Source organism: Lathyrus oleraceus, chromosome 2 (assembly GCF_024323335.1).
Source record: "Lathyrus oleraceus cultivar Zhongwan6 chromosome 2, CAAS_Psat_ZW6_1.0, whole genome shotgun sequence".
In the NCBI taxonomy this organism is placed as follows: domain Eukaryota; kingdom Viridiplantae; phylum Streptophyta; class Magnoliopsida; order Fabales; family Fabaceae; genus Lathyrus; species Lathyrus oleraceus.
Genome location: NC_066580.1, coordinates 481,612,526 through 481,632,004, shown reverse-complemented (window position 1 = coordinate 481,632,004; position 19,479 = coordinate 481,612,526). Strand labels below are relative to the sequence as shown.

General features: G+C 35.1%; 1 protein-coding gene across 1 annotated transcript; it reads right to left on the bottom strand.

The window, feature by feature from the left end:
* Window positions 1-2,687: 2,687 nt before the first annotated feature.
* Window positions 2,688-5,954, bottom strand: LOC127120671 (uncharacterized protein At4g22758). The gene is made up of 3 exons (XM_051051183.1): window positions 5,488-5,954; window positions 3,248-3,461; window positions 2,688-3,182 (listed from the first exon to the last, which is right to left on the bottom strand). Exons 1-3 carry the CDS (start codon window positions 5,791-5,793, stop codon window positions 2,974-2,976), a joined length of 729 nt encoding a protein of 242 aa, XP_050907140.1. The 5' UTR covers window positions 5,794-5,954; the 3' UTR covers window positions 2,688-2,973.
* Between the last annotated feature and the right edge of the window lie 13,525 nt (window positions 5,955-19,479).

The following is a 19,479-nucleotide window of genomic DNA, read 5'->3' as shown; positions in this document are numbered from 1 at the left end:
CTCTGGAATTTGTAACTGAGCAGCAGTCGCAAGATCATAGACATGTTGTTTCACTACAATCCTATTTTTGAAATTTTCTCAAACTCTTCAACACAAGTATGATGTAGAATAGAAAGAGCACTTTCAGGTTTGGATAAGGATGTACCCACAATATTCTTGTCTTTGTTTACTTTGGTTGCCATGAATTTTGTATTTAAGGGTGTGCACACAGTGTGTTTGATAAAATGTGTGGATGAGAATGTTAAAATTTTGGGTGATATAGGAGAAACCAATTAAACCAACCTATGAGAATTTGATTATAATCACACAAGGAAGAAGAAACCAGATGAAAATTAAGAGATGTTTGGAAATATGAAATGAAGAGATTTTATGGAGATTTTTGAATAAAAATGAAAAGGTTTTTCTAGGAAAGGGAAAAGAGTAATCTAGGTTTTTCTAGGAAATGAAGATGTTGAGCATTAAAGTATCATAAGTAAAACATAAAGGTCTCCAAAACGAGTAATCTAGGTTCTTGAATAAAGTATCACAAGTAGCATTAAAGGTAGAAGCAAAAAAGGATGAAATATGTTAAGCATGTAAAACATAAAGGTCTCCAAAACGCTCAACTATATCCATCATTTGTTGGGACAAATTCTGCAAGATTGGACATTTATCGTTACAAAAATTGAAAAAAAAAAGAAGTCAAAGTTAATTGGGTGACAGAAATCAAGTTGAAATTAAATCTAGGTATGTAGTAAACATTATCAAGATTAATGTGATTAGATAGGGTAACAGAGCCAGCTATGGTGGCATCTCTAGTGGTGGCATTAGGCATGTTTATAGTGAAAGAGGGGATGGTGTTGTATTTAGAAAATTTAGATAGGGAACATGTGATTTGGTGAGTAACACCAGTATCTATAATCCAAGGGATAAAATGTTTACCTAAAAGGAGTAGAGATCAAATTGACATCACTAGAAGAGGAGATCGTCGAGCTGACATTCAATTCAAGAGGGGTGGAAACTTAAGGAGTGTTATTTGTGAAGTGTTTTTGAAGAAGGTTGATGAGTTGATGGTATTGGTTTTGAACATTCCCATGTGAGGAGTTGTTGTGTGGTGGAGCAGGTTCTGCAAATGTAGAGTGAACAAAGGGATTCTTGGGACGATTATGAAAGTCTGGTGTGTAGCCATGTTTGACGAAGCAATGGTCGATGGTGTGATTTGTCCTGCCGCAGTGTGTGCAGACACAAATGAAGTTCTGATTCTGGCCACGACCTGTGTGATTTGTATGATGGCCCCTTCCTCTAGAAAATGATTGTTGAGATCCGCGAACACCCCCAAAATTGTATTGAACCTGAGAAACTAAGGGTGGAGTTTCAGTGATAGAGGTGGAAGGGGTTAATTGTTTTGTTTTTACCAAAAACAAGGGAGAAAGCCTTTTCCATACTAGGCAAAGGATCAAGAATCATTATTTGAGATTGAACATGGCAGTATTGCGCTTTTAATCCCTTTAAAAACTTGAGAACCTTGTCTTATTAACAAAATTTTTGAAGGTCTGTGATCGCACCACAAGAACACAGAATAACACATGTGCAGTCATGGGATGGGCGATAGGTATCAATCTGCTCCCATAGAGAAGTGAGTTGCGTTAGGCAACTTGAGACGTTAAGGGTTCCTTGCTGAAGATGAACCATATGATCTTGTAAGTCAGAAATGCGGAAGATAACACCCTCAGAGAACCGGTTGCGAAGATTTTTCTAGACAATGTGAGCATTTTCAAACCACAAAATTGATTTAGCAATAGTGTCTGAGGGGGAGAGTTGAAGCCAAGAGAGCACGAGATTGTTGCATCTAACCCATGGATGGTAAAGAAAACTTGTGGTGTTGGGTTTTGTGAAAGTTCCATCAACAAAATGCAATTTGTTTTTGGAAATGAGTGCAACCTTCATGGATCGGGGCCATGTTATGTAGTTTTTACTATCAAGAGATGAGGTGACAAAAATCAAAGTAGGATTTTTATTAAGGTGGATATAATAAGGGTTATAAGGGTTTATAGAAAAATCAACAAAGGGTATAACTGCCGTGAATAGAATTTAGAGATTTTTTTTTGGGGGGGGGGGGATTAGGTTTTGGCGATTTTGTTGGTGGAAAAGGGAAATTGAAGAGAAATTGGCACAAAATCTTGGTGAAAAGATGATGGAGATATGAAAAATGGTGTTTTTTCCGGAAAAAAGGAGGGATTTAGGGTTCGTGGTCAAAGAAACAGAAAGGATGATATGGTGTTTTGGTGGCGAAATTGGGAAGATCGTGAAGAAAATCTTGGAAAGAAAAGTGAAAGAATGGCAAGATTTGTAATAAAATTTCTCAGGAATGAAGATAATCTTTAAAAAATCTGAGTAATTTGGTGAGGAAGAGGGAAATTTTGGGGAGCGGGAGAGAGAAAGGGAGGGGTAGAGAGAGAAAGGATTTTGAAAAATGAGAGAAATAATTAAGAATTCAATTATCTGATTGTGTCGGAGAGATAAAGAAATCCACGTGTGCTTATAGAAAGAAAGAGATGACAATAAGAATAGAATGAGTGCACTCATGTAGTGCACCTTGAAGAGAAACAATCATATGAAAGATGTTGATACTTAAGATAAATAATAAAAATATAATCGTTTATACCGCCGTAAACATGAATATAGACGATATGCTTAATAAATCGATATAAAAATCAATAAAAATTTCTTATTTTCATAGGATATGAATATTGGTGAGAAATGGAGATCTTACACAAAAACTTCTAAACATTGTTGCAACCTATATTTATCCCACCAAATTTATTACTTTTGAAAAAGTTATTACCATGTCTTCATATTAGTTTTACATTTTGAAAAAATATATACATGTAGAATATCAAACGGAAATAAATTGAAAGCAACCGATAAAAATTTGTTGCTTTTCCATGTGACGGGTGAAGTAGCCCATAGCATTGGAATGCACTGTTGTTCTTGTCATGGCGAACACACCATAATCTTCCAAAACCTGTGAGCTCTTCTTATAATTTGGTTAATTTTCAAAGCAACAAAAGATGGAAGTAACATTGAAGTATTTGCAGAGCAATGTTTTGTTAAATCCTGATTGCTTGTAGATTCAGCATTACTCTTCCGCATATAAAAATTTCTACTATTTACATCCCCAATTACTTCTGATTTATCCAAACCTATGAAGAAAATTAGAAAACATAAGTCAAATACATAACATAAGTTAAATTATTGAGATTATTACCTTGGAGGCTGAAATAGGAAAGATGCAATTGAAATGAAGATGACACATTAGAATCAATTTTGGGGCTTCTTCCTTCTTCTCTATATTTATCCACTACATGCTTTATTGTGTGTTCTACGGTAGATCCCAGTTTAACCATGGTTCTGACTGGTCCTGTACTTCCTTCAACTGTGACATTAACCACAACCTTAGCTTCCTTGTCGTATCCCTTCATCTGATTAATCGAATAGAGAAGTAAATCAGCCTGAGGAATACAATACTATGACGTGATTTGTAAATTTATTTCTATTTGTGGTTGAGTCATTATCAAGTTTAGTAGTGGTAATTAATTATAAGACATGCCTTCTACGTCATTACCCAATATTTAAATCTCAATTTCTCTGTTACGTAACCTGGGTGGTACAAAAAGTTTTAAAAAAATGATTCACATCACAAAATCTAAATAATAACAATAATAATAGTTTTTTAATAACGGTCTTTGTATGAAAGTAGACAAAAAAATGTAATGAAATTAATTTATTGTTTTGTGTAATTAAAATTGTGAGACCAGTTGAAAACAAAGTTAGTTATGAATTTGCACACCGCCTACGGGCCCATGAAAGCTACGCGCTAGTTTGCTTAATCTGGCCCTGTCGACATGACGTATTTTAGAAATGAAAGAAAAAACATAGACTCACAAAAAAAACATAAAACATAATACGTACAATATATACAAACTTATTTGAATTGATTTATTTCAAGGTATCTATTAGAATAAGCTTTCCGACAATATTTATGAGATTTTTTGAAAATAGGTATGATATACTACTTCAAAAAAATATATAATTTTCTAAAATAATTTATGAAAATAACATATATGCATAAAATATTTTCATAAAATAATTTATGAAAATAACAATATGCACCGCTACTTATTTAAAATGGTAAAATTATTAATATTATATTTTAAATTCCATTTATTGAAACATGCAAATTTGAGATCAAGCATCTTTATTGATTCCACAACCATTCATTTATATTATTTTTTAAGTTCTTAAAATAAAAGTTAATTTTTTTTTAAATAAACCATTGGGATTAAATGATATAAATGTACGCTGTCATATCAGTTAAACTCAAATTCAATTAGGAAAAGTTATGAGATTGGACAAACCATATGATAAGTGATCCACGGAATACTAATATTTGAAAAATACTTCTTTTATTAATTTCAACTACCCGTCTACAGTAGAGTATTTATAAAAATAATACACAATAGAACTCACCTTCAACTCAGTTACATACTGTATATTTTATAGTTGACATTTTTATAGTAGTGGAATATATTAAAATGTAGATAAGTTTAATCCTAAAAGAAAACGGCTAGTAACATACATTTCAACTCAACATTTTCTATTAATTAAATTATATAGGATCTAATTCATATAAATAAAAGATTAAAAGTACGTGTAAAATTTAACCCTATCATTTAATAAAAAATTATTAATTTATTTTCTCAACATAATTTTAAAAGATAAGTCTGATTTGATGAAATATTCATAGTTGATCGAAATATTTTTTTTCTAACCGATAAGGCCGGTATACTATTATAAAAATATATTTTATTTTAAAATTATTAAATAATAAATATATGAGATTAATTACTATATACTGTCAGTGTAAAAAGTTTTACACTGTCGATTCATCACCATCATCCGTTTGTATTACTTTATAGATTTTTAAAATAAAAGTCAAACTTCTTTTAATATCCGACGTCTATGATTAACTGACGGAGTAAAATTCTTTTACACTGTCAGTATATTTCAATTAAACTCTAAATATATTTATTTCAAATATTTTATATAATATATTAATTATTCATTAAATATTTTAAGAAATTTTACGCACTCGTCTAATGAAAATTACTAAAATATCACTATGATTTGACCAAATATACATAGTTCATCGTTAGATGAGTGTTGATCTCATATTTTTTCAACATTTTTTGCTTGAACATGCATCACATCATCATGAAATTAAGTCAGTTAAGTTATACCAAACTTCGTTCGTCGTTGCACGCAATCTAACACGTGAAGCAAGCAAACGCCAAGTGTAATCAAGCAAAAAATAATAACCATAAAAAACCCGTATAAAAAAAACTACTCTGTAAATTAAGAAACTCGATATTAATCTTGATTGACTTCAATAATAAACTACTAAACATGCATGAATTAGATAGAGTTAAGTGTAATTAACTAACTAACCTCTTTACCGTAAATCTTTGGAGAAGAAGGAAAAAGAGAAGGGGAAGAAACAAACGCATTTGAAAAAGTTTGGGGTCGGGAAAGTGTTCCTCCACGGCTCCTGAATGAATATTGAGCAACGAGATCAACATCATCTTCATCATCACGATCTCCTCGTGAAATTAGCAGGGGCGCAGATGAGCATCGTTTCAAGATTTTGACCAATTTTGACTTATTCTTCGTCTTTGTACGACAAGGCGACGGTGATGGATGCGGCGGTTTTTTTCTACGGGATGTAATCGCCGGCGATCTTGAGGTTTGCGACATGCAATATATTATATATATGTATTGAGTTTTGTGTAAGAAAGGTATGGGGTTGAATGAATGAAAGATGAGAAATAAGAATGGTAGTTATAGGATTGAAAATTGGGAAAGCAAGTAATGGAAGCTGTGCACTGCACGTTCCATTTCTCATTCTGATGTATCATTCTTATTCTCTTGATAATTTTATATATATTAAAATAAAATAAAATAAATGATATTTTTAATAAAATATTTTTATCATATATTAAGAATAATAAAAACAAGACTAAAATTAAAAAAGATATATTAAAAATTAAAATAAATCATTTATTTTAAAATACTTTTATTTCAAATGCTTCACTGTTACGAAGGGAGTATAAAAGTAAAGTATGAAAGGAATAACAAATATTTTGGGGGTTTAAATAATTTTGAGGTGTTTAAAAATAAAGTGAGAAATTCATACCTAGGGACACACATAGCACATCAGCTTTAGGCAAAGCATTTAGGAAAATGACAAGCTATCATAAATGAGAGGAACACTTGCTTGGCTACCAGCCTAGTAATCAAAATGCATTTAGGCGCATTTCTCCATAAGAGGAACATTTGTTTGGTCAAAAGCCTAATTAAAATGCATTTAGGCACACATACAAGTAAAATTTATGAAAGAGAAATGAATAAAATATTGTTTTTTTAAATTAGTTAAATAATTGTGTGTGATTAAAGAACTTATATTTGAATTTCTTTTAATACAAATCTTTATCAAATTCTCTATAAATGAAAGGAAAAGTTAAAATAATAAACAACATAATGTCAATTTGGTACATTTCAAATTTTATTCGATATTGGTATTCATGAAAACAGATTCTTTAAAGTATGTTTGTTTTAATAGAAGTTATGAAGAGAGAATTTGTGAGAATTTTTTAAATTTTTTTAAAAATAATTCAGTTTTCAAAAAAAAATTCAAACTACCCCACTTTGAAGAGGAGGCGTCAGATGAATTGTCGCTTGCTCTTAAAATTAGAGAGGAGACGTCAATTGGATTGGCTAGTCCACCTTGTGTTGTCAATCTAATTGTCGCATGTGTGTTAAGTTTTAAAGGAGGCGTCAATTGGTCTGACACCTGTGTGTTTCGTAATTTTTTTTGAAAAACATTGTACGTGATAGATAAAATCGAAATTGAACCAATTCATATTAATATTAATACCCGTTTACAGAAAGAAGACTAATGTTGATGATCGGGATCACCTAACCGACCTCAGGTCCCACATCCCCTGGGTACCCAAACTCGTGTCCCTAACCCACGTTGATGATTCACCCCAGGAACATCACCACCAACTGCAAGAGATTGCCTGAGATAGTCAGACAAATCAGTTAATCTTATGTATGCATCAAAGGTACCGCCATAGCTGAGTTCATGACCCACGCCAGAGTAGTTGGATTGTGTTTGAGTTGTTGGAGGGCGACCAGGACGATTGAAGAGAGACATTGGTGTGAATGATGCGTCGAGGAAAGGTTGAAATGATTGTTGTGGTGTTTGGTAGACATATGGTTGTTGAAGGTTTTGGTTTTGAGATGTTTGGGCTTATTGGCTATGGTAGGAGGGGGCGGTTGGTGTTGAATGATCGTTGAGTATTTTGGTTAAGGCGGCTATGATAGGGTGATGTGTTGGGTGTATAGCGATGTTGGATGTCTTGATGATGATATAGTTGTTGTTGGTGGTACGGGATATGCTCTTGGTATTGTGGTTGGGTGTTTGACATGTTAGGGTTGTAGGTTTTTATGTTTGTGGATCGGAAATTTTGATGGATAAGGGGTTGTGAGTAGCATGTCTGACAATGTTGTTAGGGGTTAGATGTTGAGCCTTCTGGCGTGTAAGTTGCTTGACATGGGTCGTATAGGTACATATCCTCGGAGATGAACTCAAATCCAACCGATCTGTATCAAGCCATATAATTAGGACTTGGTTTTTCTTCAGTTGGCATCACAACGTCAGTTAAGACATGGTCTTGACGGTGCTTCCATTTGCGACACTCAGATCTAGCGAAGCTTTGCCATGGGTTAAAGTTCCATTGGTCGTTAACTTTACGTATATGCCATTCTCCTAGGTTTGTCGAAGGATTTGGGATGTGTTGAAGCATACCGAACTGCAATTTAACACGATCACTATTGTGCATCTCCACAGTGGTGAATCTTATGATCGGTGTGTGCATGCAGTCCAAACGGTTGCGTCTTGTTCGTTGATTTCATGGTCATGATCCAAATTTAGATATAGACGTCAAATAAACTGAAATGTGAACATATATTAGATTATAAATTTGGTAGAAGAAATTAACAAATTTTTACGAAATAATTAGGTTAATGGCAATACATCAGTCGGTCGAAGGTGATCCAAGAGGTCCATGAAAATTGAATTCGCATAGTTGGTTTTACCATTTACCGCCTTACCTTCGATAGGCAGTCCCAATAACATGTAGATGTCTTCTAACGTCACGGTACATTCACCGGTTGGAAACCAGAATGTGTGTGACTCGGGACGCTATCTTTCACATGATGCAAGAATAAATTTATTATCCACCGACCAAGACATTATTTTGCTTATATGTCCAAAATCGGCGAGTTCGACATACGGTTGAATCATCGGGTCCATGTGTACAAATTCATTGACCCGAGTTCGAAACCTAGAAACATCCTAAAAAAGAAACAATAAAATACGTTACTTTATAAAACATAAACAACAAATTAAGTATCGTTATTAAAAATTATTCTAGAAAAATAATACAAGAATTAAACGCTTACATAAGTTGTTATGTTTGCAACTATGCCTCTGTGCGATTCACCCATAATGAGGAGAGACATCTCGTCAGTGTAAATATTTGAAATAGTGGTTGTTGCAAATGAAAGAGTTATTGTTGTAGAGGAAGAAATGATTGTTGGTGAGGAAAAAATGTGAGACTTGCATGGATATTTATAATGAGTGACATGCAAAGACATGCAAAAGTTTGAATGCATGGATAGTAGTGCTTGCATGCTAGCGCCAAATGCTTTGGCTTACTCATGCAAATGTAACATGCTAGCGCCAATCAAACTGGCACCTCCTAGGCTTGCACGCATGTGTGGTATTCACATAACCTGGCGCCTGCATGGCTATTTGCATGCTGAGTTACGAGGTCTGCAACGAAGACATGCTAGCGCCAATTGGATTGGAGCCCATGTATAAGGAATACATGTTAACGCCAATTGGACTGACGCTAGGGCTTGCATGCTTGCCACATCACTTGTCTATTTAAGTGTCTTACTATCTACATCCCACAATCAACACAAATTCATCTGCACCAAAAAAATATTAATTTTCATCTGCACCAAAAATATTATAATGTCATATGCACCAAAATATACTATCAATGTTCACTGCGACGGTGAGACATATGAGTGTGATCTATATGAGTTTTGTTTTAGAAACACCGATACTATCCGACTTACGATCAAGAGAAATTCAGATTTCTTTCATTTGGAAAAAAGAATTGAATCCTGCATAGGATATGGTCTTGTGTTCACAAATCACGTATCAAAATCCATTTTTTTTCCCGAGAACAGTCAATGCAAAATTTTCCCGCTAAAGGTACGGGACGATGAAGATGTTGAATATATGTTTGTTAGTCACAAACATTTCGGTTGCAACTCTATTGAGTTATATATTACTCTTCAACCAAGTATACCATCTCAGCAATCTCAGATAACTAATCAAGTTGAATATGATTAATTTGATTCAGAAAACTCAGATGAAGGTGACCTAGAAGCAGAAGTAGAAGTCAACGTTGTTGATGATGAAGAAGAAGAGACCGAGACACAGGTCGGTCATATGTTGAACAACAACATTGAAGATGGCGATCATCCAGCGCCATTACCTCCAAGTCATGTTGTAACAGTAAATTCATGACCATCAAACTATGGATAAGTTTAACGTCAATAAAACCAGAGTCGCCACCGCGCTTTTATTGTTTCCAAAGGAAAAAGGAAAAGTACGAACAAAACTCAAAGATAAGAAGTTTTCAAATCAAAACTAATAAAATGCTTGAGATTATAGGTAAAGGGGTTGGTTACACATAAGGAAGGTGTTAGCACCCAAAGTATCCTAGGTACTCCTAGGGAGCCCTTTTTATGTGCGTATGTGTTTTGGTATAAAATGATGTTTGAGAAAAAAATAGAGTGTGGGGATGAGAAAAGAATTCATTGATTATATTTTTGTGTTTGACAAGACCTTTGGACTTGTGCCTACGTACCAACATAAAAATGAGAGATCAAAACCTCGTAGTTCATGGTAACAATTTCAAAATGAGTTGATTGGTTTTAATGAAAAGTTAAGTTTAAAAGAGGCACAAAAGGCCCAAAAGTTTGAATGAGTGTTAGTTCTTTTTGTCTTTTGAAATTTAGGTCAATAGGATTAGATTCATTTACAAGTTTGATTTAAGAAAAGAGTTTAAAAATGCAATGGCATAAGGCCAAAATTTCTAATTTAAAACATGTCTAAGTTTGAAATCACAAGCAATGAAAGTTTTTGAAAAGGGGGAGAGATTTGAAATTTAAGAAGTGGGAGGAGATGAAGAGACTAATCCTAAGCATAAAATTAAAAGTTAAGAGTTGAAAAGATCTGACCAATGAGATGCAATCCAACAGACAAGAATGTCATAGAGAAAACCCACTTTCCCTTTGGACTTTGAACCAACCAATAACCAGCAAGCAATTAGCAATATCAAACATCATGGAGATCAAGGCATTAAATAAAGATGGCCACATCCAAGCAAACAAATCCATAGCTAGCATTCTTCTTTTGACTTGAAATGCTCCTTAATCAAACTCAGAGAAAAGCATCATACTCCAGTTCAACACAATAGTTGCATCAAGACAAAGTAGCCGATAAGTTCAACTGGATTCCAAAACTTGCATCAGATGAAAACTCAAATCATAATAAATTGGTCTCAGAAATGTTGGCATTGGCCAAGTCCCTTTTGCATATGGAATGTTGCCTAATTCTAAGTCCAAAAGCTCAAATCAAATCCAACAGTCCACACAAATATTTTTTAGGGTTTTTGTTGTTTATTAATTATTTTAAGGTTATGAGACCACAAGTACAAATAATATACACAAACAAATATATACAACCACAATATATGGCTCAAATGAGTAAAGTGAAAATGGCATAAACATAAACAAATTAAATACTATGTAAATGACAAATGAATGGTAAATGACTTGGAATTAAATTGCATAAAGTAAATGACTTGAAAATAAAAGCAATTTTAATACAAGTTAGTCAAATGTTAGTTGATTAGATGTTAGTGATGTTTTGCTTTTGAATTGATTAAGTCATTCTTTGGAGAACACTCAACCCTCTATTCACAAGCATGGATCCTTAAACCAAGACATCTTCCATAGGAAAGAAAAAAAGCCAAGTTTCCACACAATACCATGAAAGGGGGGAGACTTACAATCTCACTTACTAGAATGTTATGCCTTTAGGGTCAAAATTTAGCTCTATGTTAAGTAATCTTAATTGGACTTATGTAGAAGTCACAACCATCTGAGGTCGGGCAATAGAAATTTAGGTGCTAATGCATGTTAGTTATTTGGTATAATGAATTAAACTCCTAAAACATACCACACACTAAAATAAAAAGAGAAAAGGGATGGACTTATCAAATCCATACTTGTATTGGTTCATCTAACACAGAGTTATTGATGAACCAATTAGCCTTAGGATGTTGAGACCTTGGACATAATTGTATTGGTTAAATTTAATTTGGCCAAAACCTAAAACCTTTTCAAAATACCAAATAAATGGTCAAGAGATTTATCCTACGTCAGTGGAGGTCAAAGGACCTTGGACAAAAAAAATCATGATTTTTAAAAAGTCATAAGTATTTTTAAACAATTAAAAATATGCACAAAAACAATTAATTCATGAAAAATACCAAAATTAATCCAAAAAAATAATTTTAATTCAGAAAATGAAAGAGAAAAATATTTAAAGATTTTTGGTGAAAGTCCCATATTTTTTGGATTAAAAATGAAATTAGTATGAATTAATCAAAATAAGTGGATTAAATGAAAAATCAGAAAATAAAAAAATTCAAAAAAACAAGGACAATCAGATCTCCCTCATTAATTGAGGTGGCAGATCTGATGGCCAAACACGCACTTCACACCATACACCTCAGTCAATGCGTCATAGGTGTGGTAGTCACAAGGAGCGACCATGATTAAAACATTTAAACAAGATCTGATGGTTGAGAGATGTGACAACACACCACCGGAGCTAGGGTTTCGGTCTTCTTCTCCGGTGGACCTCACCGGACTGGTCCATTATCAACCATCACTAAAATAAAAAACAAGGACATGGATTCAAAGAAAAAATGCTCGGGAGCTCGAATCTGGTCTCAATTTTCTCCAATTCCAAGTATATAGAAAGATACAAGGATTTGAATTTTGAGGATCATGAACTGAGTTGCTTCGATTTGACCTCAAATGAACTCAATCTTCTTGCCTGCATTGGTAGGACTTCAGCCAACCAAAAATCACAAAGAATGGTTAAGAATTGAGAGAGAATCGAAGAGATGAAGTTTCTGAAAAATCACCTTCGAGTTGGTTCAAATTCACTTGATCTTGATCTGGATTTGCTTGCTTTCTCTTCCTCTTGCTTGTAGAAACCAATTGAGATGAAAAGGGATGTGAATTTCTGGAGTTTGAACTTCCAAACAAAAGGTGAAGTTCAAGCTCGATTTCAAAGGAAATCTTCAGAAATTCTATGCAATTGAGGGTATGGATGGGTCTGGCAAAGCTTGGGCAAGATGTTAATGCCTTTCTGAGCTCATGGCATTTGTATTTATAGGCTTACTCAATGCTTTTTGCACATTTCCATTAAGAATCCAAAAATAGCAATGACTTCATGCAAGGTTGCATGGGCATGTACAAAGCCCAATCAATGATGCTAAAGGGTCGAAATACTATTCCAAATGATGCTGAAACGAAATCAAGGGACCATGCAATGTTGAAATGAAAATTGGTCACAAATCTTTCCAAATGGAGCCATGCATTACACCCATGTGCAAGTCCCTCAATTTTGATCCAAATGAGATGATCTTGGACGTTTTGGAAAGGTGAGATCAAGGGGAACAACTTTCATGTTGAACACTTTTTCATTTGAAGCTTGGATCATAATGAATTTTGAGGTGGAAGTTTGGAAAATCAAACATATTTGAAACTTTTCTAAGTACCAAGCCATATGTTCACTTCTTCCACCTTGAATAACTTTTGATATGGACTTTAAATGAAAAACATTCCTTCATAAAAGTTGTATATATTTCAAACCTATTCAATTTGGTCACAAATTTTACCCCATTTGGATTTTTCATGAAGGAGTTATGTGTTTTAGAAGTTGAGGAAAATCACTTGTTCAATGGTATTGGTCCAGAATGACCTATAATGTTTCCTATTGGAACATGCATTTTAAAGTTGAATTTGAACTTCCTTAAAATATAAAAGTTGAATTATACATCTTTAATTTGATCATGGAATTTGAATGGATTTCATATCATAAAAATTGAGCAAGTTATGGTCTTGGGAAGTTGACCTCCAAACTAGGGTTCAGACAAAATGACTTATAATCGTTCACCATAAAAAATGACTTTCCAAGCAAAACTAGATCTTGACTTCAACATGAAAGTTGTTTGGAATGTCAGCTTAAGAAACCTTTCTCTTGGAATCATTTTCATATGACAAAATTTGTAGGAGATAGTGTCTAGGGAACCCCAGTTTTGACTAGTTGACTTTCTCTAGTCAACCACCATGAACCATCTTGCTAGCTTGATATTCTCTTGACTTTTAGGACTCATGGAGGATCATATATGTATAATAGGATGTAATATGAAGTATCCCTTGAAATATTTGATCAAATGTTGAATAAACTTGTTGAGAAAGTCACATAAGATACCCAGATGAATTAGGGTTTCCAAGGCAAACAATCTCTAAACTCTTGATAAATTCTTGATCAAAATGACATGTGAAGATAATGGAGATCCATATATGATGTATAGATCCATTTTGAACCATTTCTTGATTAGTCTCCTTGCATTGAGGGTCTTAAACCCTAGATATGAGCTTGATGGAGCATAAGTGAGCACACACACTACCTACAAAAGAGTTAAACTATAAAGTGACATATTTTTGGTATTTTGGTTAGTAAATAATGGAAAAAAAAGTATGGTACAATCAAATATGCTTGGTGATCTCTCCTAATACAAACCCAATGAATGAGGGGTAAGGAGGATGCCAAGGTGTGATCCAAATGTCAATGCATATGATGAGATAACATGAGGGATGTTATGGTCAAAATTGGGGTCTTACAACTGCCCCTATTTAAGGACATTCTAACTGAGGATGTGAAGTTTAAAATCTTCATATCAACTCAGTAGAATGGACTTAAATAACAACATATAGAAACGAATTTTTGTCCCTAAGGGACCTCATGATGCATGTGGTATAAAATGCTAAGAGTAATCTCGGTAGGGGAAATATTGCCATAAAGGAAAAGAATCCGGAGAGACTGAAAGTCCACATGAGCATAATTCATTCCATAAGGGAAACTCACTGGAGAGACAAAGATTCTGGGGATAAAAAGTTATGTGTAGGCCAGGCTACGTCTTGGAAAATGCTGGAGACACGAGAGAAATTCAATCAATGGAAGGACTCGGTCGGAGATAAAAGGGAAACTGCAGGGGAAACAGGTATATTACAACAAAGTTGAAATACTCAAACCAAACTCAACTAGGGAAGAATGCACTTCAACACAGGAATAACGAAATTACATTATCTATTATCGCTTACTGGGTAGGAAAATAATGTATTTCGTCAGAGAGACATCTATTACCGATTAAGGTAAACATATCAAGGATGACTCACTGAGGAAAGGGAGGTATGTTTGTTACCGGTTACTGGGTAAGAACAACCTGCTGGGGAAAATATCAAATAGGATTTACAACTAACGGTTACTGGGCAGAAGACCAGAGAGATAGAATATTCGTCATCGGTTAAAGTGAACATATCAAGGATAAACTCATAGGGAAGAATATCCGTCATCGGTTAGGATGAACATATCGAGGATAAACTTCCTGAAAAAGTAGGAATTATATCTATCGGCTACTGGATAAAATACCAAAGAGAATATCCGTCACCGGGTAGGATGAACATATCGAGGATAGACTCAGCAATGGGGAAACAGGATTTACAACTACCATTTACTGGGCAGAAGACTAAAAGAGAGAAACCGTCATCGGTTAGGATGAACATAAACATATCAAGGATTAACTCTAAGGGGAGAAATAGGGTTTATATCTACCGGTTACTGAGCAGAATACCAAAAAGAAGAAAATTCGTCATCAGTTAAGATGAACATATCAAGGATTAACTCTCTGGGAAATGAAAGTGGGGATTACAACTACCTTTTCACTGGGTAGAAAACCATAAAGGAGAATATTTGTCATCGATTAGGATGAATATATCAAGGATAGACTACCTAGGAACACGAGGAAACGAATCTACTAGGGATACCAAAAAAGTAGGTTACTTTTGTCGGGTATTAGGTAATAGTAAAACACTCCACTATTGAGAGGAATATTACCAGTTACTAGGTAATAGACTCTCAAGGGACCAAAGATATTTGTCTAGGTAAGAGATAGAAAGAGACGGTCAAGCAAGGACTCAACCCAATGAGGATATAACTCAAAGGGAGTAGTTCCATCTAGATAATTAAACTGAGGAGGAAACTGAAACAATAATCATCCACGAGGAAATAACTCAGTGGGGAAATGAGAAAGGTTAAATTCTTTCTGCCTATGGGGCTGACACTCTACAATTGAAAGAGGACAGGCGCACCAAACCTATATGGGGAAATAATGTCATCGTAACAAGGGATCAGAATAATGAAATGCCATAGCAAATGCATAATGCATTATCTGATGTTATAAGCTATGCATGAATATGTATATGTTTGATGATTATGCTGACAAAACTATCACAAAAACAAATGTCACAGATTCAAATCAATGTTACAACACTCGTCCAGTCTCGACAAGATGGAAACACCAACTGGAGAAAAATGTAGGGATAGATACAAATCATCTGGTGTTGAAGGTCTCAACCCTGGCTGGGGTAAGAGCAAGAAAAAATTTGTCGGGAATCCAAATTGTCAACTCTGCATGGAATTTTAGATCAACACCATATTATATGGGAGATAACCTCGCAGGGGACCACTTCAAACATTATTCTGAAACAACATTGCTGGGAACCAGAAATGAACTCCGTCGGGGAGAACAAGTGATAAGACTATGTACAGGGGCCTAGGTAAACTGTTGAGGGTATGAGTTCATAATTCAGCTGGGGAGGTGATTACAAACTCAGCTGAGGAAACCGACTTGCTGTTGGGAAGAGGTTATCAAATCAGTTTCTTAGGGAAGACCAACCATGCTTCGCACTTTAAGACTTACATGTTCTCAAACTGCTGTTGAAATTCCTTACCAAAATTGATTGCTTTTTAAATTGATTGCTTTCATATTTTAAGAAAAATGATTTTTATTAATTTATTTCGAAATTATCATCATAAAATTCAATCCTATTTTAGCTGAAAAATAAATAAGAGTATAATCAATTGGACAAAAGCTCAACTTTATTTAATAGAATGGTAGTCTGTAAATGACAAGACTCCATAGATCTTCACAAATAATTGAAAATGGTAATTTACATGGAAAAGGGCTACATTGAATATAATAATCACTACTCTCCTCCTACCAACTTCAATATCCGTTGCGTTCTCGACTTCGGTTGTTCAAAGTTGCTCCTATAACTGGGGAAACAACTGATTGCAGTTACTTTCCATAATCCCTAATTTTTGCATAGGTTTCCCCAAGGTGGGGTACTTCAACCTATCAGGATGAATTTTCTATTTTATGTCTCTAACTTTTGCCTGGATCGCCCTTTCGGGTTTTCAATCCACCGAGACGCTCATTTTTGCCTAAGACGCCCTTTCGGGTTTTCAACTTAGCGAGTTGTTCTTTTCTTTTTTTAAGCGAAGTATTTCTTGACTGCATCAGCGTTCACAGGACGAGTGAAGTCTTCATCATCCATAGTTATAAGAATCAAAGCACCGCCTGAAAAGGCTCTCTTAACAATATATGGGCCTTCATAGTTAGGAGTCCATTTGCCCCTGACATCAGGTTTGAAAGATAAAATATTCTTAAGCATGAGGCCACCTTCTCTGAACACACGAGGCCCGACCTTCTTATCAAATGCTTTCTTCATTCTCTGCTGATATAGCTGACCATGACACATGGCGGTCAATCTCTTCTCTTCAATCAAGTTCAGCTGGTCATATCTGGTGTAACACCATTCAACTTCAGTCAACTTGGCTTCCATCAAGACACGCAGTGATGGGATCTCAACCTCTACTGGGAGCATAACTTCCATGTCATAAATAAGTGAGAAAGGGGGTTCCCCTGTTAAAGTGCTGACGAATGTATGGTACCCATGCAAAGCAAATGAGAGCATCTCATGCCAGTTTTTATAGGTCACAACCATCTTCTGAATGATCTTCTTGATGTTCTTATTTGCGGATTCAACAACCCCATTCATCTTAGGTCTGTAGGGAGAAGAATTATGGTGTGCAATCTTGAAGTCTTTGCAAAGAGCTTCCACCATATTATTGTTCAAGTTAGATCCATTATCAATAATGATCTTACTTGGCACACCATATCGGCATATAATATGATTCTTGATGAACCTCACAACAACTTGTTTGGTTACATTCGCGTACGATGTCGCTTCAACCCATTTTATGAAGTAGTCTATAGCCATCAGAATAAAACGATGTCTGTTTGAAGCTTTAGGCTCAATCATGACAATCATATCAATTCCCCACATGGAGAAAGGCCATGGAGAGGAAATGACATTTAACAGTGTCGGAGGAACATAAATTTTATCTGTATAAATTTGGCACTTATGACATTTCTTCACAAACTTGCAACAATCAGATTCCATTGTCAGCCAATAGTAACCTGCTCTCAACATCTTCTTACCCATAACATGCCCATTGGAATGAGTACCAAAGGAACCTTCATGGACTTCAGTCATCAACATGTTTGCTTCGTGTCTATCCACGCATCTGAGCAGAACCATATTGAAGTTTCTCTTGTAAAGCACATCATCATTCAGGTAGAAGTTGCCAGCTAACCTCCTCAAAGTCTTCTTATCTTTCAAAGATGCCCTAGGCGGGTAAATCTGACTTTGGAGGAAACTCTTGATGTCAAAATACCACGGCTTCTCATCTTTGACTTCTTCTACAACAAACACATGAGCTGGCCTATCAAGATGCATCACCGTCAAATTGGGGACCTCATTCCAAAAGTTCACTACAATCATTGAAGCCAACGTTGCAAGAGCATCTGCCATATGGTTTTCATCTCGAGTGATATGATGAAACTCAACCTTTGTAAAGAAAGTTGAAATCCTCCTCGCATAATCTTTGTATGGTATCAAACCGGGTTGATTCGTCACCCATTCGCCTTTGATCTGGTTCATGACCAAAGCTGAATCTCCATATGCGTAAAGATACTTGATTCTGAGATCAATGGCTTATTCAAGTCCCATAATGCAAGCTTCATACTCAGCCATGTTATTTGTATACTTGAAAGTCAATCTAGCTGTAAATGGAAAATGAGTTCCTTGAGGAGTGATAATCACTGCCCCAATGTCATTATCATACTGATTAACAGCTCCATCAAATACCATGCGCCAACAGGAACCAGGTTCTGGCCCTTCTTCAAGCAATGGTTCATCACAATCTTTCATTTTCAAGTACAAAATCTCTTCATCAGGAAAATCATATTGCACTGACTGGTAATCTTCAATTGGTTGGTGAGCGAAATGGTCAGCCAAGACACTACCTTTGATTGCTTTTTGAGATCAGTATTCAATATCATACTCTGATAACAACATTTTCCAACGGGAAATCCTCCCAGTTAAAGCAGGCTTCTCAAAAATATACTTGATTGGATCCATTTTGGATATCAACCAAGTAATATGATTCAACATATACTGGCGCAGACGCTTAGCAGCCCAAGCCAATGCGCAACAAGTCTTTTCTAGCATAGAATACCGAGTCTCAATTGGTGAATTTCTTACTGAGGTAGTAAATAACATATTCTTTCTTTCCAGATTTGTCTTGTTGACCCAAAACACAACCCATACTTTCATCAAGCATAGTCAGATACATGATCAACGATCTTCCTTCAATAGGCGGAGACAGAATCAAAGGCTCAAGCAAATACTCTTTGATATTATCAAAAGATTTTTGGAAATTTGGTCCAATCACAAGACTGATCTTTCCGAAGAAGCTTGAATATAGGTGGACACGTGGCAATCATATGTGATATAAATCTTGAGATATAATTCAAGCGGCCAAGAAAACCTCTGACTTGCTTCTCAGTTTTGGATGCATGCATTTCTTATATTGCTTTGACCTTGGCAAGATCAACTTCAATACCCTTCTTGCTGACAATAAAGCCCAACAACTTACCAGAACGAACACCAAATGTACATTTATTGGGATTCAAGCGGAGTTTGTACATCCTTAAACACTAGAATAGCTTCAACAAATGCTCAACA

What these genes read in the sequence shown, in the direction of transcription:
- LOC127120671 (XM_051051183.1), bottom strand. Translation starts at nt 5,793, where the DNA reads ATGTCGCAAACCTCAAGATCGCCGGCGATTACATCCCGTAGAAAAAAA. An exon ending in CAAAGATTTACGGTAAAGAG is followed by an intron (nt 3,462 to 5,487) that starts GTTAGTTAGTTA and finishes TCGATTAATCAG; the next exon opens with ATGAAGGGATACGACAAGGA. An exon ending in TTCCTATTTCAGCCTCCAAG is followed by an intron (nt 3,183 to 3,247) that starts GTAATAATCTCA and finishes TTTTCTTCATAG; the next exon opens with GTTTGGATAAATCAGAAGTA.